Source organism: Otolemur garnettii, unplaced genomic scaffold (genome assembly GCF_000181295.1).
Source record: "Otolemur garnettii isolate 467f Iridium unplaced genomic scaffold, OtoGar3 scaffold00011, whole genome shotgun sequence".
Lineage (NCBI taxonomy): Eukaryota > Metazoa > Chordata > Mammalia > Primates > Galagidae > Otolemur > Otolemur garnettii.
Genome location: NW_003852406.1, coordinates 25,643,209 through 25,669,325, shown reverse-complemented (window position 1 = coordinate 25,669,325; position 26,117 = coordinate 25,643,209). Strand labels below are relative to the sequence as shown.

At 38.0% G+C, this 26,117-nt stretch overlaps 1 protein-coding gene across 1 annotated transcript in view; it reads left to right on the top strand.

Moving 5' to 3' along the window:
- Positions 1-2,336: 2,336 nt before the first annotated feature.
- Positions 2,337-26,117, top strand: part of NPTN (neuroplastin) — a 70,536-nt gene continuing 46,755 nt past the window's right edge. The window contains exon 1 of the mRNA XM_023509963.1: positions 2,337-2,630. Coding sequence (XP_023365731.1) covers positions 2,540-2,630 — 91 coding nt within the window. The 5' untranslated portion in view covers positions 2,337-2,539. The remainder of the gene's footprint in view (positions 2,631-26,117) is intronic.

Sequence of the window (26,117 nt, the reverse complement as noted above, 5' to 3'; positions counted from 1 at the left end):
AATCAGCACAGTCCAGGTTACACTGTAGGAACAAACCCCGCTGTATTTCAGCGGCCTACTTTAGCAGATGCTATCTGTTTTGTATAGGTTGGCAGGAGGACTCAGGTTACTGTGCTAACTTAGGAACACATGCTGACATAAGGTTCATTATGTCATGTGTTTTTACCATCATCAGTGGTCACTACCAAGACAAAAAAGGTGACAGTACCTAAACTAGGAATGAAATGCTTCTGCTTGAAGATGATGCATGTCACTTTACACATTTCACTCGCTGAAGCAAGTCACATGCCACATCCAACTTTAAGGGGGCAAAGTGGTGCCCTCCTACCATGTGCCTGACGGCAGGCATTCAGACTGTTTGACATTAAGGTAGCACAAATATTTCAAGAGTCTGGGCAGGTCATATTCTCTCTCAGCCTCAGTTTCTTTACCCACAAAAAGAGCATAATCATTTTGTAAGAATCCCTTGTTGTAAAGATCAAATAAAAATGTTTGTTATGGTTATTGTGAGGCAGAATTGTTGCACCCAACCATAGCTTCAATCAGCTAAAAATATAGATCCGTCCATAGGTGGTCCTGTAGCCCTCCTTCCAGGGCTATCTGCAGAATGGCCTTTCTCTGGACAAAGATACAGGTCAATTTTGTCTTTTGAGGCAAAGCCTCACTTTGTCAACCTTGGTAGAGTGGTGGTATCCTAGCTCACAGTAACCTCAAACTCTTGGGCTCAAGCAATTCCCTTACCTCAGCCTCCCAAGTAGCTGGGACTTCAGGCACCTGCCTTAACACCCAGCTATTTTTAGAGGCAAGGTCTCACTCTTGCTTAGACAGGTCTGCAACCTATTAGCTCAGGACAATCCACCCGCCTCTGCCTCCCAGAGTGCTAGCCTTACAGGCACTATTGCCACTGTGCCCAGCCTCATGCCAATCTTTTTGTCACTCACTTCACAGTCTTGAAGGATATAGTTTTCACTTAAATCAACATGCCATAGTTGGTCCCAGCCCTTGCTAGAAAGTTCAGTCTGGAACCGCCAACTGTAGCTTGGCTGCCTGCAGCAGCGTCCAACCTGCAGCCACAGAAATTACCTGTTTTGCTTATACGTGGTGTCTAATATTGTGCAAGGTTTGCTCATCAGCTTTTGTTGGTGTTTAATGTGTGGCCCAAGATAACTTATTCTTCCAATGTGTGGCAGAAAAGAAAAAAGGTGGGACACCTCTGCTTGAGACTGTGAGAGTATCTTTCCCCCAAGCTCTCTCTGAATTAAGCCAGGTCACTAGTTCTATTTTCTGAGTTTCTCAGAGTTTCACTTCATGGACACTCCCCAGGATGTCTGAGTCAGGAATGAGCTAAGGCATACAAACTCCTTTGCTAACCACCAGTGCTCAGGGCCGTACCAAAAAAAAAAAAAATGCCCTTAACAAAAGGCATTTCTCAAACTTCCATGCAAATAGTAGTAACCATATTGCCAATCAACCTCTAGAATGCTTTGCTGGCTACTTTCTTTCCTATGGGTCACAGACTCCTTCCTCGCTCTTCTAAAAGAATAACGCTGTGAACTCCATGAAAGACTATTTATTTGTATGGGTTTCACTATGTGCCTGCTACATAGCATGTATTTAATAAATGTTCACTGTATTAAAATGCTTCTAAGGAGTCTTCACATAGATGGATCCATGATGACTTCCTTGTGGAATTGTATCTTATCGACATGCAATTAGACTAGCTGAACTTCAGGCCCTGAGAGTCGATGAAACTAAAATAAGGGCAAAGTGGGGGAGGGAAGCAGGCAGAGGAGGAAAAGGAGGACATTTCAAGCAGATGTCGAGGCAGAAACGCACAAGGTAATAGCGGACACAGGCAGCACATCCTTTTGACTGCAAGGAGAAAAAAAGCAGAGTACAGGAGAGGAGGTTGGGCCCAGACGCAAGCAGAGACCTGTGGTCAAACTCTAGAAAGAAAAAACAGCAGCATAGGGGATAATAAGGCAGGCAGAAAGAGGAGGTGGTGTATTCAATTCTGCAGTCAAGAGCTCCTACAAATGAAGGCAGGACGGTGGGAGCAAATTTACCATGTTACCAAAGCTTCCTTTCATTTATGGGCGTTACCGTTCCACGGAGCAATAAACTGAAAGCGCGATTTTCGGTTCTCCACAGCCCAGAGAGCCGGCGGACTGCCGCCTCGCCCCGTCACGTGGCCACAAGCGCCCTTGGCACGTGACTTACCTCGCGCCAGGCCAATCAGCCTCTGCAGGGGCGGAGACACGGAGTCCGAGGGGCGGGAGCGTCCGTCGAGGCCGCCTCTTCTCGCGAGCTTTGCAGCCGTCGTTCCACAACCGCCCACGGCTCGGGGCAAAGATCTCGCGAGGCTTGGGCGCTGCGGCGGTAGGAGGAGGACGGGGAAGGACGGAGCCCAGCCGTGGCTGCCTCCCTCGCTTACTCCCTCGCGCACTCGCCCGCCCCCTCCCTCCCTCCCCTCCCTTCCCGGGCCCCGGCTCCGGCTCCGGCCCTGGCCCATTAGCTGTTGGGTCTTCTGCTGGGGAGGATGTCGGGTTCGTCGCTCCCCAGCGCCCTGGCCCTCTCGCTGCTGCTGGTCTCTGGCTCCCTCTTCCCAGGGCCAGGCGCTGCTCAGAACGGTAAGCGGGGCGCCGGGGGCGGGCCGGGCGGGGGCTGAGGGGCGCTGGCGGCCGGAGGGGGCCGGAGGGGGCCAGGCCCGGGCCTGAGGAAGTGCTGGAACAAGGGGATGGGAACCAGGCGGGAGTCTGAGGGTCTGCGAGTCAGAGAGGAGGAGATGCTGGACCGGGGTTTGAAGAGGCGCGGGTGTGAGGACGGGAGGCGCCTGTCGGAGAGGTGGGGGCGTCCGGTGTGCGCTGAAGGTGTTGCTGACTTAGAGGCTTCACATCGTGGGGCTCGTCGCTCGGGGTCGGCGAGGGGACACTGAGGAAGCCGACTTAAGGAGGTGGAGTGGCGGGGGCGGCTAAGGAGGGGGTGCAGCTCTTAAGGAAGGTGGCAGAGGACCGGCGTTTGTGTTTCAGCAACCGGGGGTGGTGTTGGTCGGGCCCTGCACTAGGGAATGGGGCGCCCTGGAACTACTGAGGCCACGTAAGACTGGTGACATCCTTAAAAATAAGGGAGAAATCAGGGGAAGGGAATCCTCAAGAATACTGATGGTGAGCTGAGTACTAGAGCCCTGCGGAGAGGGGGTAAAGAATCAGGGAACCTTGCCTCTGGGGGTGGAGGGAAGGTGGGTGGAAAGATAAAGGAGTGGGTTGACTGCAGTAGGGGACCTGGAAAAGGGAAGCAGCAGTGTGTTTAAATGAGCTGGGGGAAGAGGGCTGGGTTTGTTAAAGAGGGTGGAGTGCTGGGCATTCTAGGGTAGTGGTTGGGAAAGCAGAAAGGAGTTTCTAAATAAGGAGAGGAAGATGAGCAGAGGAAAGGAGAAAGGGTTGAACCTGAAGGTAGAGGTAATAGAGATAGGGATGGAAGAAGATGAAAAATAAGAGAAGGGAGTAAAATGCAGAAAGCTGGGGGTGTAATATTGGTTTGCAGTGCGGGGGATAAATTAGGAAGGAAGGAGTGGGTTGTGGTAAAAGCTGTGGGATATTTATTGGCCCTTTGGGAAGATAGGGACACAGCTGCAACTGCATTGGTGGGACTGGGGGCAGTGCCTGGTGTGAGAACGAAATGGAGGTGTGTTATTGAGATCTAAAAGTTTGAAGACAGAAGAGATATTATTTCTGAGAACATAAAAGTGGTCCCTGGGATGTGGGTATCATGGAAATGAATTACTGGGTTTTGAACTGAAGCTCTTTAGAGAAGGAGAAATCGGGTGTGTGTGTGAGGGGGGTATCATGGACATGGGGGAATCTAGAGGAAACAGATTCTGATTGAAGGCATGTGTTACAGTTCAGCTGCTGAATTGATCTTTCAGAAGTGAGACTTGAAGGATTATGAACCTGTTTCTGCTCTTGTGGAGCTAGCCATTAAGAGATTAAAAAACATTTTTCTAATGAATTTATGAGAAGTCAGTACTCAAGAGTGAACTATAAATTATTTTTGCTAATCTTTTGATGTTTCTTTATTATGCTAGAACAGTTTAACATTACTCTTGTTAGAAAGCCTGGAATTTAAAATGACTTTAATTTTTAAAAATCAGTGATAGAGCCAGTGGAGTATTCTAAGGAGAAACATCTTAAAATACTGAAGATTACCATGAAAATATATCAATAAAGGATTGAAAAAGCATCACTGATTAAATATACATTTTTTTTGTACCAAATTGTACTAATCAAATTTTATGTATGTTTCGTGGTCCTGGATTATCACTGCAGAGGTCAAGAAGGAAACATTTTTCTGTGTCTAGCATTGAATGTGATAAATGTATTGGGTGTTTTCCTGTTTTCCTTTAAAAGAATGAAGTCACTGTGAAATGCAGGGTAAAGGTGGTCAGATTTGTCATATCAGTTTTTCAGCTGTGTTAACAATATAATTTAAGGATGCTAATTTCATTTATTCAATTTATGGAAATACCATGGCTTCCTTTTTCACAGTAGGTGAGAGGTTCTTGATCTTAGTATGTTTAATCCCTGTGGGCATAGCTTTTCCCCAGTGATTTATAATACAGTGAAATTGTAGTTTCTTAGCAACTAAAGCAAGGTTTTGGATAGGCCTACAAAGACTCATCTGGCTGCTCTCAGTGATATGTGTTCTAAATGCAGCATAGGACGGCTTTTCTCTTGAATTGAGCTTCATTTCAGTCACATGACATGACCTTTGAAATGATACTGTGCTGCCAGTTGACCCAAATGAATGTAAATTTAATTCAAGGAAGAAATGGCTGTTTTTTGGGTTTGAGTTCTTATAGTTAAGGATGCCATTTTATAGCTTTCTATAACATGTCTTATGATAATATTCAAGCTTTCAACTGATAATAGCCCTGCATTTGTCTGGATTCATGTCATAGGGCTTGTATTTTCTGACACTGCTTCTGAAAGGGATACCTTGCTCTGTGTGATGTTAAAATGTTAGATTGTCTATTAAGGTTGTGTGATGTTAAAATGTTAGATTGTCTATTAAGGTTGTGTGATGTTAAAATGTTAGATTATCTGTTAAGGTTGTGATTTGGAAAAAAAGTATTTCTGGATTGAGAATGTGGTAGTTTAGATTGAGTATAGATTTTTTTCCAAAAGATGTGTTTTATTATTCCTAAAATTAAGAATTTGGACTAGATGAGATGACCCTCAAGATCTAGTCCAGCTCCAATGAGTCTCTGAGCTACTACATAGGGATTCAGAGTTTCATTCTGATAGATTTAGACTTGTAAGAGCATGCCATATTTATTGTTAAAAAATTAATGTATTATGAGAAAGGTTCATTTTAAGCAAGAAACTTGTTCTTAAAAGTAACCTTCCTAATAAGACATTCAAAAGCTTTAGACTTCAATTGGGTATACACCAAGCAGTATAGTATGATCAAGGTACAGTTTTGGACACTGATAGACCTGGGTTTGAATTCCAGCTCTCTGTAGCTGAGTGACCTCAAGTAAGGTAAGGCCAGTTTCGTCTTCTGTGAAATAGAGATTAAAATAATGTCCATTCCCTAGAGATGATGTGGGGATTAAGTGAGAATGGTTACTTCGATTTTAGCCTGGCATATTGTGAATCTCTGTATATATTAGCTATTACTATTGTTATCCTCTAAAAAATAGCATTATTAGTTTATTTTTCTTCATGTATTTATTGAACACTTAAATGTTAATGCTGTTGTCATCTTGAATAAAGGTAAATAGGACATTTGAAGGCCCCACACAGGGATTTGTGCTTTTGCTTATGTAACGTTTTTAGAAAAATGACCAGCAGCACTGTGTCTGCAATTGTAAATTCTGGTGAGAAAGTTTATATTTCAATTTGATTGTTTGGAAATTTCATGGCTTTTTTTTTTTTTTTTTAAAGTATCTTTTTGAATGGGCCAGGTATCACTTTTTTATACAATGCCATGGTGAAAAAGGGAGATAAAATGGTACCTGGCACTCAGCGGTGGGCATGTTTTAGAAGTTAGCTGAATGAATGAATGTGGAATTAAGTGTAAAAATGTAGTATATTTATGTTGGAAACATAAAATTGGATAATTAATGTTGTTCACTGGAGGAAAGTAAAGAATCTAATGAATTTTATTATTGATGAGCTAACTTTTAAGTGGTTTTGCTTGGGTGATACTTGGTAGTTGTTGTGAACATTGTACTTTATAACAATGCCGATATTTGCATTAGATGATTCATGGATCTTTTTCTTTTCTGTCAATTGCTGTTTATTTCAGTAGTTTGGAAATTTTCTCTTCCTGAGTACATTTTTAGAGGTGCATTTGCTAACTTATTGTACATCTACTCTTTGGGTGAAATGAAATGAGCAAGAGAAGACTAATCTATTATGGGTTGTAGCTGTAGCAAAAATGACATGCCAAATGTCAAGCAACAAATTTTGACATAATTAATCAAAATTAAGATTTGACCAGAAGAAATAGTTTGCCTTGGAATAAAGCTTTTCCTAAGGAGATAATAGGCTTTTAGTCTCTCAGGCAACTGCCTGAATGTCAGTACTGATATAATGGAGCACCCAGGCATAAGAAATTGGCCAGGGGTCTGGGAGGAAAGGCCATGTTACCACATCAGTACCTGTTCCTGGGGTTGTTTTACAGGATTTCTAGATCCAAATTAGAGATTCAGATGGGTTTTTCTGTTGACAGATATGGTAGAGCTTACCCTGTGAATATTATCAAGGCTTAAAACAGCAAAAGGTAATAAAAACTCTTAAATAAAAAAGTACTCCACAGTTAATTTATTTGCAACAAATGAAGATTGAAATTCATTATAGGTGTGACTTTATATGAGTTAATACAGATCCTTATGAGAAATTAGGCTATTTTGAGGAATCCTTTGTTCTCATTAATGTGATTTTGATGTGGAACATTTTCTCTTGTGGAATAGACATTAATAAAAGGCAAATAGTATTGTATTATCTTTATTTTTAAAAAAATAAAAAGTAATTATTGGACCTTCAAAGATGACAAGATGTGACTAGAAAAGCACTGTTAGTTTGGATATTGTTTTTATTTAATTAGTATGGGGTACTTTTAAAAAGTAAGATGTTTCATACGTAAAATCTGAAACTTTGCTGGATTTATGTAAAGGTTTTTTTGCAACAGACAAATTGGGATGGAAATAGGAGCTAATATCTTTTGTAAGTATATAGAAAAACAATGGCCATGTTGGATGCCATGCAGGAGATGTTCAACAAAAATTTGAATGATATTAGGCAAATAAGTTTTGGAAAAAGTGAATTTTGTGACATTTTTTCTGATGCATTCTATTTAATTTATTGTTTACAGTGAGAGCACAATCTGGACAGGATCAGAAGTAGAGAATGAAGTTGTAAGAGAAAGGGAAAGACAGAAGAAAGGCTGCACTAGTACAAGGAGAAAAGCAGCATGCAAGAATGAGGAATGCATCTTCGTTTGAGGAGCATCTGGAAAAGTAGACTCTGTCAGAAAGAGTAAATAGATCAGGGACATCTAAAGTAAATTCACACATCAACGCTAAAATAATGGAGTTTAATTTTAAGTACCTTAGATAATGCATTTTTAAGCTTGTTTATGAGTTTCTTATGGAATTTTTTTTTTCAGAATTCCTAATTTTAGTTGGTAAGGATTAGCTTTGGGAAGACAGGAAACCTCCCCAGTAAAGTAACTTGGTTAAAAATGGTTACATTTTGTAGGCTTATATATATAAATAAACTTCTCACTGAATTTAAAAGTGATTCTGTGTAAAAACATTATTCCAGTAATATTGATGTCTATATTTAAAGAGTGAATATACAAGTCAAATGGATCTACTTTTCATGCATTTATTCAGTTTAGGAGGGGGAGTCAGAGTTTGTACCTAATTCCAATTTAGTTTGTTACCTGAAATTGAAAGTTTCAATTCTAGCCTTTTTTAGTTGCTTTTGTGTACGTGCAAAGATAAATTTTTATCAATCAAACTATTAATTTGAGATTTTTTAGACCTGATGGCTCAGAACTTTTAATTGGTCTATCTGTGTGGAAATGGTGTTTACTGAATATTTAAAGAATTTCCTAAGTATCTACATTTATTTGCACATAGTAAGATAGGGGAGATGTTTAATGTTCCTCAGACACCTGCAGGTTTTTTGCTTGCTTCTTTTTGTTAATTTTCAAGTAAACCCCCCCCAATTCATATCTGTTCATTAAAACAAAATGCGGTTAGCTCGATGGAAAAATCTTGTTGAGTTTCTTATCCTAAAAAATACTAAATGATACTCTTTTGCGTTTTTGGAAACAGTTATGGAATGTTTTAAGACTAGCCTTTTTACCAAATCTTAATGACTAGAGCTTTATTGTATGCTTTATGGTATTTTCCAGAAGCATGTCAATTTGTATATGCTTCTTTTCCTTTTACTTTATCATTGCTACACCCAAGTATTACTTCAAATTGACTAGACAGTGAAATATAAATGAGATGATGTGAAATCACTTCAAAAGTGTCAGGGTTTCATATGTTATGTAAGGTTCTATTATTAGAAAACATTAAGTTCCAAATTGTACCAATAATCACATCTATGTGGGATACTCATATTCTAAAAGTGATTAAACACAAAATACATGACAAAATGTTAAGTCCTTTCTTGAGAAAATGCTAATAAGACATAATGTTTGTATGCAGTAAGATATACAAAACAAACAGGTAAGAGTATGCTTCCATATATAAATTATTATGCCATTGATTATTTTCTTCTTCGTGATGGTGGTATTTTAAAACCACTGTATTAGATGTTGTCTAAATTCCCTTCCAATTCTAAAAATTGCAGAATTCTATTGCCATTACAATTTAGGTACTGTCTGTCTCCAAGGGCACAGAGAGATAATACTTACGGGTTTGAAAAGTTTTTAGAAATTTATTTTTGGAAATAATGAAAATTGACTTTGAGGCATGTACTGTTTTGAAATCTATCTCTGCATCTACTTCAGACAACTCTTGCAGTTCTTGTTTCAAGAAAGGCAGAACAGTGCATGCTGTTTAGAGATCTCATATTAAACTTCCTGGGAGGATTGTCATTGTGAATTAAACAATTACGAAATGAAAATTCCTGCCAGGTAGGTAGATAGGTGTTTTTGTGTTTTCTGTTGGTTGAAAGTGGTTGACTTAAGAAAAGACAATGAAACACATTTAACTCCTGTATTTTTATGTTATCTTTTGAGGAAGTTTGTTTTCTTTATGTGACTTAGTTTCTCCAGCCCCTCCACCTTTTTTTGAGTTTTTTTTTTTAAGTACAGTGGCGTGATCATAGGTCACTGAAACCTCAAACTCTTCAGCTGAAGTGATCCTCTTGCCTCATCCTCATGAGTAAGTGGACCTATAGACATAAGCTACCACGCCCGCCCAGCTAATTTTTCAGTTTTTTGTAGAGATGCTCTTGTTCAGGCTGGTGTTGAACTCCTGACCTCAAGCAGTCCTCCTGAGCCTTCCAGAGTGCTAGGATGATAGGCGTGAGCCACAGCATTTGCCCTCTTATGCATTTTTTTAAAGACCTGTAAACCTGTCCCTTATAGTTGAAGAAAGCAGCCCAAATGTTATCTGAATTAAATCTGAGGAAGTGCCTAGATTGACACTTCTTAGAAACAACGCGTTTAAAGGTCTAAATCTATAAGCTTACTCATTGTACTACTTCGTTATCTGTTAGGTAGGCCCATTTCTTTGCTTTTCCCTTCCCTTTACCTTTTTGTTAGAATTTCAAGCATGCTCAAAAATAGATCAAATAATGAGTAAACCCCTATATACTCATTATCTAGTATCAGCAGTTTTCAACTACTGCTTATTAATTTCAAAATAACCTAAAATTACTTTGCTAAATAGAATTTTTGAGAACCTGAGATGGAGTTAGTAGGGGTTCATTTAGGTTAGTAAGATACAATATTTGACTCATATGTAATCATAGTAAATAACTTTAAAAATATAAAAGCTCTTTAGAAAAAAGGCTTTCAAACCAAAAATAAAGTTCATTTGTGACTAATATAAATATGTGACAAAGTTATATAAATATGTAACATTTTGTGAAACAGTAGCTATCCTTACTCCAGGTATGCTTGCTGTATTAAAAGAAGACCTTCTGGCTCGGCGCCTGTGGCTCAAGAGGCTAAGGCGCCAGCCACATACACCTAAGGTGGCAGGTTTGAATCCCCAGCCCGGGCTCGCCAAAAACAATGATGGCTGCAACCAAAAAATGGCTGGGCGTTGTGGCGGGCGCCTGTAGTCCCAGCTCCTTGGGAGGCTGAGGCAGGAGACTCACTTGAGCCCAGGAGTTGGAGGTTGCTGTGAGCTGTGATGCCATGGCACTCTACCCAGGGGGATAGCTTGAGGCTCTGTCTTTAAAAAAAAAAGAAGACCTTCTAAACTGATTTTACAGTTCCTTAATGTGTCATGAGATTCACTTTGGGAAACAGAACATTTTCAGATTTGAAGTAGTTTTCTTTTTTATATCGATAGATAGATAGATACATACATACATACATACCATGTTAGCCATGTTAGTCTGGAATATTCTGGTGAATTTTTTTTTTTTTTTGAGGCAGAGTCTCACTATGTGGCCCTCAATAGAATGCTGTGGCATCACAGCTCACAGCAACCTCAAACTCTTAGGCTTAAGTGATTCTCTTGCCTCAGCCTCCCAAGTAGCTGGGACTACAGGAACCTGCACAACACCTGGCTGTTTCGTTGTTGTCAGTGGTGTTTAGCAGGCCTGGGCCAGGTTTGAACCCACCAATCCCTAATGCATTTAGAGGGTGCTCTAACTACTTAGCTACTCTAACTACTGAGCTAGGGTGTGGAGCCTATTCTGGTGATCTTTGTAAACAAAAGAAGCAGGCCTGGGCCAGGTTTGAACCCACCAATCCCTAATGCATTTAGAGGGTGCTCTAACTACTTAGCTACTCTAACTACTGAGCTAGGGTGTGGAGCCTATTCTGGTGATCTTTGTAAACAAAAGAAGGATTTTCAGAAGGCATTTATCAGTAATACCAGCACATACTCTTACTAGTCACAATTTGTGAAGAAAATATAGCATTTTTGGATAAATACCTTAGCTATTATTTTTATTATTTTTTTCCTGTTAGATCTTGGGAGAAAAAGGGAAGCCACAGTAATTTGAAAATCATAATCAGGACATAATTTTTTCAGTATGTTTAGTTTACCATTCTTAAAGCTTGCATTCCTTATTCCCTGGCTGCTGCCTTTTGGTTTGGTACTGTTTGTTCCAAGCTGAATGCTTACTAGGTTGTCATATTTCTGGTGAGTACAGATTGACTCTAATACTGGCCGAGGGAGTATAGGAAGGGGGAAGCAGAATCATACCTGAAGAATCATCTGCCTTTCACATTTAAGATCCTAGAGTAACAGGATTATTTTCTTATTTTTAGACATTGCTGCTTGGAGGGGAAAAAAGGCAATAAGATATTCTTGTCCTTTGTTGGCAGTTCTCTGTGGGATAACTTTTCAACCCATAGATTGAAGGAATGTGTTAAATTTAACTTGGGATTTTTTTAATATACAAGTTTAGCAGATTTGAGGACCATTGTGTAGCAAGTGGAAAAAATAGAACAGCAACTCCAACATGGAAATTATATTCATTAATGCTGAAACTCAAATCATTCACCAAGGGAGATGAAATAAGTGGCCTTAATGCAAACCAGGAAACTGCTACCTGGAAAAGAGCAAGTATAAAGAGGTTTCAGATAGCTTGCAGTACACTGTCATTGAATTACCCTTAGACAAATAACGTAGCGATCATATATCAGAATTGTGCTGCTGCTAAGCGTTATTGTTTTCTTACTAGGATTGAACTTCAAATAACTAAGTATATACTTTTTAACCACATTTAGGAAAAGACATAGAATCTGTGTTGATGGTAGCTTAAGATTTAGGAGAAGACTTGAAGGAGCTAAACTTAGGAACAGGGAGCACTAGGGGATGTGATTATCTATTAATACCTTCAAGGTAGCCGTGCAAATGAAGTAAGGGAATTAGGCAGTCTCCAAAGATGGATGGGTTGTATCAGAGAGCATTGGCCTAGAGCACGGGAAAGAAAGCATAGGTTTTGTATTAAGAAGATGATTCTAATGAAACTAACAGAAGAATAGATTTATTGTACTTATCAGAATCATTGTAGGTAGGGCAAAGATCTGGTTTCTGTTATATCTACTATTGTAGATAGCTCATAATTCCTATGAGCTCAATAGGAGAAAAATATTTGGCAATTAATATGAAATGAAATAAGCTTTTTAGACGTTTTTAAGGGTCAGAAATTAGTTTGTTTTTATAACTTTTTGATTATGAATTGAAGAAAAATGACAGATTAATTTGGAACCCATTAAAGTAGCTATTAGGACCTGCCTATAATACTTAGAGCACGATTCCATTTATTATAACCCTCAGAAGCACCTTCTTTTTGTTATCAAAAACTTAAACTATGAAATTCTTCCAGTCTGTGTTCAATACAAAGAAGCATGAATGATAAAAGAGTTTACTAGACTTTGGATGGAACCTAGTAAGTGTATAACCTTTGGCCATTAGACTTTAGGCATTTTCTTTTTTTATGATAAATTAAAAGATATATAATGTGCTACTAAAAAATTATTTTGAGCTGTGGTATATCAGAAATTCACTGCATGGAAAAGAGTGCTTCCATCCTAGCTCCTAAGACTTTAATAGTCAAATTTTTGCTGTGATAGAAGCCCCTATCCTGTTCTTTAGGAGCGGGAGGTACCGGTGTATGTAAGACCTTGAGAGAGATGGGAGTTCACTTTTAATTACTACAAAGAGGTAGAGTTGCCAGATAAAATGTAGGGTGCCCAATTATATTTGAATTTCAGATAAATAATGAAGAATTTTTATTTGCTAAGTCTGGCAACCCTAGAAGAATGTTTTCTTTGGTATTTTAGCTATCTAGGTAGAACATGTAAAAGACAAAGAGCCTTGTAAATTAGTGAGTTTTTGTGTATAAAAGGAAACCTTCCTAAAGTAGATTTAATGTGTGTAAAATTGCATTACATTACAAAATTTGTGTGAGAAAATATAGTTTAGGGTAGTGTGGTTTTATTTTGATTATATTATATTTCCATATATGTTTTCTTTAATTCAGCTACCTTACATTTGACAGTCATTTTTTCATTTATTTATTGAAAATTAAAGTTTTCAGAAAGGTGAGCTGAGTGCCTCAGGCTATTTTTCAGCAATTTCCCTCTTACCTAAAGTATTTTGAAATTTAGGGCATTATTGTCTGAAGGGTATATATATGATAATGTTATTTCTGGGGCCGTTGGTCCAAGGATAATCCTTTTTCAGATTTTGCCTGGGATCTTGGAATATATTTGTATTCTTGGTTTGGAAGAAGAAAAAGGTATGCATGAAGATGTAACTGATGACACCCTTTTCTTCTTGGTTGGTTCTGAATAATTTTCACTTAATTATGATCACCTGATTTAGAGAGTTAGAGAAAGTGAATGTTAGCTCTGCAACAGACTAGGAGGAATGGATTTCTTTACAGTTAAATTTCAATACTAAGAAAAAACATGGTTTCAGGGATTTAATTTGAAATTATTTTGAGCTATGGTGTATCAGAAATTCATTGTAAGAAATTTACCTTTTGTCCTATTGATGTGGACTGGGACAGGGAGTGGTACCTAACAAGAATTAAATGATGGAGAAGTTTCAGGGAAAGTGGTATTAAGTAACATGAAGTAACATGTAACATAAACACGTATTTATTTGAAGTATATTTAAGGCAATTTTAAGCAGTATAAAATGAAAAATAATTTGTGGGGTTTTTTTTGTTTGTTTGTTTTTGTTTTTTTGATTGTAGTTGTTATTGTTGTTTGGCAGGCCCACGCTGGGTTTGGACCCGACAGCTCTGGTATATGTGGCTGGTGCCCCAGCTGCTGAGCTATAGGTGCTGAGCCAATTTGTGTTTTTTTGATGTAAGTAGGAATTAGTATAGTTTAAATTTGATGCCTAAACATGGCTGGAGATAATATTACAGAATAAATAAGTTGATAGGTTCTGTCACCATTGTAAATGTAAAATGTAAGTCAGAATTTCATTGTGAGGCAATGAAGTTGAATAGAAAGAGCACTGGATTTATCAGTGTCCCTGAAATCCTGTCTTTTTGCATTTTAGTTCCTATAGTTTCTATTTAAAAATGACTGTAATACTTAACACATAGGGTTTTTATGAGATTAAATGATAATGTATGAAAAGGTGCATAGTAAACTATATTGTAAAGTGGTATATTTATATAGCTTTGAGTTATAGGGCCTGTTATGTAGTGTTTACCTTTAATAGATTAACTGCAACTCTGGTAGTTCATAAGAAAATGAAGAGGAAAAATAAAGTATTCATGAGAAAGGCCAGATTATTTGAAGCTTGGCTTTATTGACAAATAGTGATGATATTAAAATGTACATTTTATTTTATTTTATTTTATTTTTGAGACAGAGCCTCAAGCTGTCCCCCTGGGTAGAGTGCCATGGCATCACAGCTCACAGCAACCTCCAACTCCTGGGCTCAAGCGAGTCTCCTGCCTCAGCCTCCCAAGTAGCTGGGACCACAGGTGCCCGCCACAACGCCCAGCTATTTTTTGGTTGCAGCTGTCATTGTTGTTTTGGCAGGCCCGCAGGCTGGATTCGAACCCGCCACCTTAGGTGTATGTGGCTGGCGCCTTAGCCACTTGAGCCACAGGCACCAAGCCTAAAATGTGCATTTTAAATGGTTACCAGTAGGCTAGCCTTTTCACTGAATTAATTATTCCCCTCTACTAGAGAAGGTTGATACTGAATTTCTGTAGTCTTTGTAGTATACCCACTGCTCCACTGCTCTCATCTCAAGTTCAGTTTAGTCACAGGAACTTCCTATTATCCTTCGTCTCCAACCCCTCCTCCCCCCACTCAGGTATCTATCTGTGTCTCCTTTTCATTAACATATGTTTTATAACCGCTTTTAATGTCCTGAAATGAAATTCATGAATGTTTTAACATTACATATTATTAAAGAAAAAAACCCAAACAGTGTAATTCTCTAAATGTAACATAAAGGGAAAGACAAAAGAAAATGACATAAAACATAAACATAAAAACAAAAGAAAATAACATAATAAAATACTTAGATCAATCTGTAAATGTTCACTCACGGCTACACAGGAAGACAATGAAGTAGCCCACTATTTATGTTGTATACAGAGGGTGCCAGAAGATGTATACATGTTTTTTTTTTTTTTTTTGAGACAGAGCCTCAAGCTGTCCCCCTGGGTAGAGTGCCTTGGCATTACAGCTCACAGCAACCTCCAACTCCTGGGCTCAAGCGAGTCTCCTGCCTCCGCCTCCCAAGTAGCTGGGACCACAGGCGCCCGCCACAACGCCCGGCTATTTTTTTGGTTGCAGCCGTCATTGTTGTTTGGCGGATCCAGGCTGGGGAATGGAACCCGCCACCTTAGGTGTACGTGGCTGGCCTCTTAGCCGGTTGAGCTATAGGCGCCGAGCCTACATGTTTTAAGAGATACTATCTTTTACTTTTCAAAGTTGAAATCAAGTGTACCTAGACATGCTGTGCACTTCCATTTTACCTGCAATTTGTACACTTTTTGGAGAATGATTTTACTACCAACAAGATCCCTTAAAATGTATACACTTTTTTTTTTGGCATCCTTGGTTTTTATGTAGGAAAACCAAGGATTGTTAAAGTTACAAGTGCAGCTCTTCTCTGCTCTCTCTCCTCTTCTCTTTCTCTTTTCTCTCCCCTTTTCTCTTCTCTTTTTCTCTCCTTCTTGGTGCTGCTCTGCAGCCTCCCTCCCCCACCAATAAAGACCTTTTGTACAAAAAAAAAAAAAAAGCTACAAGTGCAGACTTACACATTTATGCTATAATAGTGACTCAAATAATACAGGTAGTATTGCTATTGATAATGTGATTTTCTGAAAAGGTGAGCAGCTCTTGGTGTCCAAATGAAACAAAGAACAATCTATGCCTGCTTTCAACAGTAATTGCATTCCTGGAAGATTGAGTGATGATTAAACTGTGCAATGCATTTAACAGTTATGTTCTAGCCTCCGAACAAGTTTTTCATCCTGAATGTCCTTTGAAAGTGGTGTAGGAAGAGGGGCAATTCTTTATATTGTGTAAGACTTTTTTCCACTTTCTGGGATATTGAGGATCTTTGGTGTTTGCCTACTAAAGGCCAGTAGTGCCACTACAATTACTGTGTCAACCAGAAATACACCCACAAATTTCCAAAATGTCTTTATAAAAGGCAGAGAAGCACTCATTGAGCATATCTCCATTCTGTCTCTGCACTTGTCAGTATCTTCTGATACAGGATTATAGCACTTAGTGCCCATGACAACCACTGGTCAAAGTCACACCTCTTCTGGCAGTGAAAAGGCAAGGAAGAGCAGTTCACTTGCCTTTATTCTTTCTGTTAACATGCATTAAATCAGGATTGTAAACTGTTTCACTGCAGCAGCTAAGAAAATACCATTTGCTAAGCTGGAGAATACATGCTTTGAAAACTCTAAAAGTTGGATTTTTGGAAACAGTGTGTGGGCCAGGTGCAGTGCCTCATGTCTGTAAACCCAGCACTTCAGGAAGCTGAGGAGAAGGGATTGCTTGAGGCCAGGAGTTTGAGACCAGCTTGGGTAATAGTGCAAGACTTTGTCCTTACCAAAACAAACAAACAAAAAAATAAGCGGGATGTGGTGGTACACACCTGTTCAGCTACTTGGGAGGCTGAGGTAGGAGGATTGAGTTTGGGAGTTTGAGGTTAGAGTGAGCTGTGATCATGCCACTTCTAGCCTAGTGACTAACTGAAAATAAAAACACTGTGCTGGTCAAATAAAATTGTCGGCAGGCCTCTGTGTTACGTCATCTTCACCAAAGGATTATATTATGAATTTTAGAGTTTGAGAGATTAGGTTGAAATCCCCATTTTTGGCAAATCTCTTAATCTCTCTTAGCCTCTGTTTTCTCATCTGCCTATTAGACATAATGCATACCTCACAGGATGGTGGTTAAAATGAGATTGCATACATAAAACACCTGCCTAGCATAGTTCCTGTCACAAGATGGGAGCTTGATACAATTTTCTATCTGCTACTAGTATCCATTTATCTTAGTTTACCTTTTAATCAATTGTTTGAAAGCTATCTATGTGTTCTATATTGAAATGGTTATAAAATTCTTATTTTTAATAGAAGCAAAGAAGTAATTAAAATGAACTTTTTTGGTTAACATACAACTGACTTACCTTTTAGGGTAAATGGATCCTGTTACTTAACACATTCCAAACTATTTCAGTAAATCACATTCCTTAGTCTTTCAGGTTATCTCTCAACATTAATGTATCAGGTAGCAATGATCTTTTATTATTTAAGTCACCTTGAAGTTGGTAATTTTGCAGGTGCTACAGTAATGTGTTGCATCATGAAAATTAGACTGTTCCATAGAAATGACTTTTTTTATAGTTGCTGAAGTTAGAAATTTAGTAACATGACTTTTACTAGGAAACTCTAGTATATGATTTTCTTCCAATTCAGTGAATGTTTTGAAAGTTCAGCATATTTTTGGTTCTTATGAAGTACAGTAGAGACATACATGTCTTGCTGTACGTCTTTTTAATCTTTAGCAGCAGAAAGGTTTTTTTCTTCTTTAACTTTTCTTAAGTAATTAAGACATTGATCTAAATTGTTAAACCAATGTAAGAAACATGTAAACATGTGCTTTATTCCTATCCCCATAAAATTCTGTTGTTCATTTTTGTTTTCTTCCACAATGTTTTGAGTCCTTTTAAAAAGCTCAATGCCTTAGTTTATATGTACGTATATTTTTTATATACATGTGTGTATACAGAGGTGCCAAAAATATGCATTTTAAGAAAGGGAAAGAACTGTTAAAATTGTAATACTCAAGTCACATTTGACTACTGCAATTACAAGAGATAAAAGATACAATATACAAGATAACAGTGGTTAGCTGGGCGTTATGGTGGGCGCCTGTAGGCCTCGCTACTTCGGAGGCTGAGGCAAGAGAGTTGCTTAAGCCCAAGAGTTTGATGTTGCTGTGAACTGTGACACCACAACACTCTACTGAGGGTGACATACTGAGACTTTGTCTCAAAAAAAAAAAACAAAAAACTAAAAAACTAGGTAACAGTGTTATCTGAATACATTGAGTATTATAATTTTAATACATTTCTTCCTTAAAATGTATAAACATTTATTGGTATCTTCTGTATATGCATGCGTGTATATATAAGTTTTTAGAAGTCTTTTTTCTGTTTTTCTGTTGTTTTTTTTTTTTTTTTGAGACAGAGCCTCAAACTGTCACCGTGGGTAGACTGCTGTGGCATCACAGCTCACAGCAACCTCCAACTCCTGGGCTCCAGCGAGTCTCCTGCCTCAGCCTCCCAAGTAGCTGGGGCCACAGGCACCCGCCACAATGCCTGGCTATTTTTTGGTTAGAGCCTTCATTGTTGTTTGGCGGCCTGGGCTGGATTCGAATCCGCCACCTTAGGTGTATGTGGCTGGCGCCGTAGCCACTTGAGCCACAGGCATGGAGCCGTTTTTTTTTTTTTCTTTTTTTTGAGACAGAGTCTCACTATGTTGCCCTTGGTAGAGTGCTGTGGTGTTACAGCTCATAGCAACCTCAAACTCTTGGACTTAAGTGATTCTCTTGCCTCAGCCTCCCAAGTAGCTGGGACTACAAGCACCCTACATCACCCAGCTGTTTTTTTGTTGCAGTTGTCATTGTTGTTTTAGCTGGCCCAGCCAGGTTTGAACTCACCATCCTCAGTGTATGTGGCTGGTGCCTACCCGCTGAGCTGTGGGCACTGCCCTCTTTATGTTAATTTTATTCTCTTTACCTATAACTTTTCTTTGTTCTGCCCCTTCTGGTATCTTCAGTTTCTAGATAAACTAAATTCTAGATTTGGCATTTTCAAATGTTTTTATTCTGTTTTATTTTAATCCCTTTTTAGTCAGAGGGTGGCATATTCTGTTATACTTATAATATGAAAATTTAAATGACTGATGTTTTTGAGCAGGAATGTGTGCATATTATGATTTCTCAGTATTTTTGCATCTCCTAGTAGCTGTTTAGTGATTTTCTTTGTACAGTGGAGATTTCTCTACCATGTTTTTTTAATCTTTTGATACCCACAGGGTCATAATGTCTATATTTCTCAGAAATACTCATCTAGTCTTTGAGGCCTAGTCACAAAGGAAATTAATTTCTGATGGAACTGAGGACATGAGGACAGAAGGAATTCTAGGCAGGGGGCGGCTACTAATGAATATTGATTGTGAGCTGTGTGTACTTGCTGGTAAATTTTAGTGCTTCCCTGCAAGGCTGCCACTTACTGTGGCGTGTATATGAAACATTCCAAAACATCTGCCCTATGGAGCATATAATTTGCTACTCAGTGGTAAGTAGACATTAAAATCCAGTTTTGGGGTGGAGGTAGTGCCAGGGTAATCAGCTTGAGGATAATGGAAGGGTAAATTTTGATTATTAAAGAAAAAACCCCACTGGAATATGCAGAGTAGTAGTTCTTACTATAGAAACAACATTAGGTTACAGTGAAAATTGTTCAGAAATTACCCATAGAAGCATGAGCTTCCTGGCATTTGTATTTTAGTAACAGGTATGTGTATTTCAGTAGCTTTAAAAGGGAGAATGGGAAAGTGCTTGAGTGGAATGTGTTCTAGTAGTATCTGATTAGCATATCCCCTTACCATTCTGCACCGCTGTTTGTAGCTGAAAGAGCTCAAGAATTTTATCAAGTCTTACACTCTAGAGATACACCATTGGAAAAACTTGGCAGTCGGGGGTAGTACTAGGTGAGCCTGAGGTAACTCGATACTTAAAGCTGGTCAACCATCTCTGCCTAGAATTCAATGTTTTCATCAGGTTTAATTTTCAAAGAATAGATGTAGCTAAGTATAGGAGGGAAGGTAGCTAAGTATAGGAGACAGGAAGAATGACTTCTCCTGTACTGGATAGTGGTTAACCAATATTTTAACATAGAATTACTCATTTAATTTTTGAAAGAAGGGAAAAGTTACTGGATTTTTAAGAATTAGGAAAGGACTTGCTTACATGATAACTTCAAATAATACACAAGTGTTGAACATAAAATATCAAAGTTCTTCCTTTTACCCCTAGGTTCCCTCTTACCAGGAATAGGTAGTTTGTGTATCCTTTCAGAGGTTGTAGATCTAGCATTTACTTAATGTGATAATATGCATTTAGTAGTATTATGTTACAGTTCGTCTTGATATTTATGGTCTTTTTTGAATCTCGTCATTGGAGTGACAGGTATTTCATTTATGTAAATCTATGGAGCTGCTAGAATACATTCATTGTTACTAATTGTCACCAAAAGGAATTATGTTGTTGGCCATATTTTTTTTTTTTTTCTTTTTTTGGAGACAGGGGCTCACTATGTTGCTCAGGCTGGAGTATAGTGTGGCAAGATCATAGCTTGCCTTAGCTTCCTGAGTAGCTGGGACTTCAGCATGTGTCACTACGCTTGACTAACTTTTTTGTAGAGACTGGGTCTTGCTCTTGCTCAGGATGGAATTCCTAACCTGAAGTGATCCACTGCTTCAGCCTTTCAGAGCAAGCTACCAACTGAGGACTGCATTCTTGATACTAAAAGTTGGCCTATTGAGAGGGCCTTTCTCATTCCAAACAAGAAAATTCTTCATTAAATGGAAAAGAAAAATACATTGCTCTGATTTTATCCTCAGGCATATATTTTTTGGCAGGAATCTTAAATATTCACACATTAGTATCTTAGCCATGTGGATAATTCCTAGGACAACTCTGCTAATTTTTAGTGAAAGCATTCTAGAAACAATTTTGCTGTCACTTTCAAGACAAGCGGCAGTATTTTGCTGGTGTTTGGGAAACTAGGTAGGTAATATAACCTGACTCTCCACTTCATTGTGGAGGTGGAGATTCTACGTAATCATGTAGCTATGAGGTAATGAAGACCAACAAGTTGGTCAGTGTGCAAATAAGTAAGGGAGAATAAAATAGATTTGGACAGTTCGCTGAATTTAGGGATTTTTTTTTTTAAGGACTGAGGAGGCAGCAAGTTTTAGTGGATAGAACATTAGTGAACAGCAGTCAGAATATGTGAATTCTAGTAAGGGTTCTGCACCTAAATTACACATCTTTGGGTGTTAAATTGGGGTAGGAATTCAATTTGGGAGTTTTCAACTTTCAGCTACAGAAAGTTTTTTTCTTTTTTTAAATATTAAGTAGCATCTGCATTTGTTAATTAGATAAATGTAAACCTATTTGGGGTAGAGGGAATCCCCTAAGTGTTCCAAAGAATCCTAAGGGTCTCAGGAGCAGGGTCTTTAAGTTGGTAACATGGATGACCCTTTTGTAGACCTATTTTTTTTTTTTTTTTGAGACAGAGCCTCAAGCTATCCCCCTGGGTAGAGTGCCATGGCATCACAGCTCATAGCAACCTCCAGCTCCTGGGCTCAAGCGAGTCTCCTGCCTCAGCCTCCCAAGTAGCTGGGACCACAGGCACCCGCCACAACGCCTGGCCATTTTTTGGTTGCAACCATCATTGTTGTTTGGCAGGCCCAGGCTGGGGATACGAACCCGCCACCTTAGGTGTATGTGGCTGGCGCCTTAGCCGCTTGAGCCACAGGCGCCGAGCCTATAGACCTATTTTTAAAGGGCATTTTGTACCTTTGGCTCATGATCTACTAGGTCAGTCTTGATACCTGCATGAAGGCATCCTGTGGATACTTTGCAAAGTCAGTGTTTAAAATACTTACAGGTGCGTCTATGGTTGAAATGGGACCAAAAGATGTTTCCTTTAAGGCAGAATCCATAAAATAGCATAAAGATAATTATCCTATGCAAAATAAATTCAATAAGTTTTATTACAAGGCTTGTCAGCCTCTTTGTGGGAAAGAGCTATCATTTGCTCTGAGTTTTGAAATCCAGGAATATGTACATGATAGGAGAATGCTGGATTGCATTAAGTCTCTACTTGGAGAGGGAATGAAAATAGTTATTATTTTCATCCCTTCTTGGTGGAAGGAATATCTAAGGGGTGTGTAGTTTTAGCATCTACTTTACAGATCCTGCCAGTAAGAACAGAGACATACTAATAAGTTCTAGTTTACTAGTTAGGAACATAAGCTTTAAAAAATTGGTCATCAGCCAGGCTCAGAGGCTCACCCTTGTAATCTGAGCAATTTCGGAGGCCAAGGCAAGGAGATTGCTTGAGGCTAGGAGACCAAGACCAGCCTGGGCAACATGGTGAAAAACTGTCTCTACAAAAAAAAACAAAAACAAACAAACAAAAAACCCACAGAAAACAGCCAGGCATGGTGGCTCATACCTCTAGATTCAGATAACTCAAAAAGACTGAGGTCAGAGTACTATTTGAGCCAAGAGATCACAGTGAGCTATGATTATGCTTCTGCACTTCAGCCTGGGTGACGTAGTGAAATCCCTCTCAAAGGAAAAACAAAAAAAAGGTCATGGTTAATAATGCTGAATACTTTTTAAACTCACAGATTCTCTAAGAATTTTTGCATAGGTAACTTACAAAATGGGATGGATGTGTAGTGATAAAAGCCTGAACTGGTTACTTTATGAGGAAGAAGTGGAGTTCACGCTATGCTATTCATCCTAAGATAAAATGTGTCTGAATTAATTAGTGTATGTAGAATATGGACAACAGTAAACAAGCATTACTGTAAGTGAAGCGATATAGTGGAGTGTTGAAAGCTCTGGAATTATGCTGCCAAGGTGTGCTTCCTGCCTCTACTATCTGTAGAATGGCACTAACAACCTTAAGAGATAGACTTTATTATTATGTAGCAAATTAAATTATATGGTATACTTTGCATTATGTGTGACATAACTGATCAAGAAAGGTTAACTGCTGTTGTTCAACGTGTTCTCTTTTCTTTTGTTTTTAAGAAAGAAAATGTCCTACTCGCTGCCTCTGTACCCCCATGGGTTTTTCTTCAAGGTTATCTTTTTTTAAAGAAGAGATTCCCAGTTTTGATTCTAGGTGGTTTACAGAGAATTTGAAATTTCTTCTCTCTTTCAGATGTGATGATAGGCAGCATCGCTACCTGATTTGGAAAGGAATAGTTAAGTTGTAAAGTAAAATCGCAACTAAAAAATCTATTTTATAACCAGTTTTTATTCTTTCCTTTTTAGAAAATAAACTGACTTTAGGGATTTGATTTTTTTTTTTTTAAATGTAATTCCTAGGCATCCATGGTAAATTCAGATATGGTGATAGTCTGTTCTTCTGGAAATGTGATTCTGTTGATATTCACAATGGTGGCTGTGATATCCTCCTGTTTAAGAAAAACCCCACTAATCAAAGAAAGATGGATTAATTTATTGTACTGGTTATTAACATGACTGGTACATTTTAATTTAATAGGTTAAAATTTAATGAAAGGATTTTATCCTTAATCTTTGGTTAATGAGAATCTTACTTCTCTCCATTATTTTAACAAATATTATTAAATATAATGTACGTAGAGAGGCATTATGGGGATAGAAAATTAGAGACATGCCCTGACTGAAATAATTTATAATCTATTGAAATATATTGTTTGCCTCATGTATCTTCATGGATTCATAGAATATTATATTTCAGTTAACTTTCTAATATGTAGATTTGCAGAATATTAAAGCTAAAAGAACCTTAGAAATCAACTATTTCAATCTTCTCGTATGCAGGGGAACAGAGATTTCAGATTTTAACATATGTATGTATTTATTAAAAGAATGATTTCTACACATCAGTATACATTTTTGAAAGCCACAATTTTTAAACTAATATGTCCAGCATTTTATTATCATGCAGTTTGGTATTCATTTCTGCAGTTGATAAGAGAATACATGATAATGCATTTTAGAAAATCAGTGTCATCTTGGCCTGTTATTTTTAACCATGGTTTATGATTTTACTAAATACGATAATCCTCTGAGACTATTAAGTGGAGAACTACCTTTTGCAAATACTAGTGTTCACTGATATTTTTAAACTACCATTTAAAATCAAGACAAGTATTTTCTTCTGTTTGAGAATAAATAGGGCCTTGTACTTTTATAAGGTGAGAGGTTCTGGTTAATAGGAAAATTATACCAAAGTTGTGGCCAAAGGTGGTATAGTTACCAAATAATATTGACGGTAGAAGAACAAAGTGGAAGATTGATCAGTTTTGATAAAAAATAAAATAAAGACAGAAATTTGGAGGTGGTTTGGAAGACTTGATAGTTTGAATCTGAGATATAGGTATTTAACAGTTGAAGGGGTTCTTAGAAGATGATTAAAGTTTTTAGGAAAAGTTTGTAAGATACAAATATACTATTTTTAGAATTGGAAGTTTATTGACCTGGAGCTTTTTCTGGAATAGCTCTGATTTCTTGATCTAACACAACACATTTCCTAGGTTCTCTGTAGGTTGAGTCACCATAATTTTCAATTTGTGTCTGATATCCCTTCATAATCATTAATATCTCTTTTACTTTTTAAAGTGCCTTCTTTGAATGATAGATTTTTGGGTACCTTACCCAGAAGTGTAATATCTGCCTCTGGGCACTTAGCAGGATGAAAGTTTATGAAATTTCTTCCTATTTTGGGTAAGATTATTTTCCGTGTGATGGGAGATTTCCGTTAAATGGAATTAAATTTCCATTAAATTAGGAAATCATTTATTAAAATGGCCTGGTGGAGGTCTGAGACATCTTAAAGTTTAAGATGATTTATAGGCTTGAAAAGAGTCCTATGTTTTCTATGCTTATGTCAGAAACATAAGATAGGTGGACATTACTAGCTTGTCTGAGCAGGAATGAATTCTCATTGCTGAAAGATTTATGTAATTTTGTTTTGTAAATTTATCTACAGTTAGATACACTTAGTCCCAAGGCCAAATAAATCTCAGTACATGATTATAATTATTTTTCAGATAATACTTTTAATTAAATAAAAAGACTTCCTTTTATGAACAGTTTGGATTCACAGCAAAATTGAGCAAAAACTAGTTTCCTCATAACCCTTTCCCCTCCCCCTACACTGCTTCCCTTACTATTAACATAATATCGTCTTCTAGAGCAGTACATTTGTTACAGTTAATAAACCTAAATTATCTAAATTAACACATTGTTATCACTCAGTGTCCATAATTTCTGTTAGGGTACATTGTTGGTATACCTTCTGTGGATTTTGACAAATACGTAGTGGCACATACACACCATAAATAGTATCACACAGGAAAGTTTTACTGCTGTGAAAATCCCTGATGCTCCACCCACTTATCTTTCCCTTTTCCCTTTCTCTTAACTCCTGGTGATCACTGGTCTTTATATTTTCTTCATAGTTTTGCAGTTTTTAGAATGTCACAGACACATAGCTGGAATTATGCTATGTAGCCTTTCAGATCAGCTTCTTGCACTTAGTAATCTGCACTTAAGGTCTTTCCATGTCTTTTTGTGCCTTGATAGCTCATATCTTTTTAGCACTGAATGGTATTATATTGTTTGGAAGTATATTGAGTTTTAAGAAAGTGTTCTTGATAGTCTGTTTTTAGATTGGCATACTGAATTCCACATGTAGGATCTTTTAATTCGTTTAACAGTGGGTTGACTGTGATAGATTCTCCTTTAATGGGAATGAAATTGTTTATTAAGAATGATTTGCCCTGTGTTCCTGAATGAGCAATAACTACAAAAATTGTTGAGAATTTGGGGAGAGACACAATTTTTATGAACAGTGTGTAATATCAAATATTACTTGGACCCCCTTAATCTAATCATTTATTAGATGATTGATTGATTATACTTTTTACTGCTGTCACAACTTAGGTAGTGGGAAAGTTTACAATTTTAACACATTGCCAATGTGGTCTAGTAAAGGAGTCAACTTTATCACATTTCATAACTCATTTTTAAAATTGAAAATAAGACTCAGTAAAATTTTGAGTATTCTCAGTTTTGTAAATCAAGAGACCATT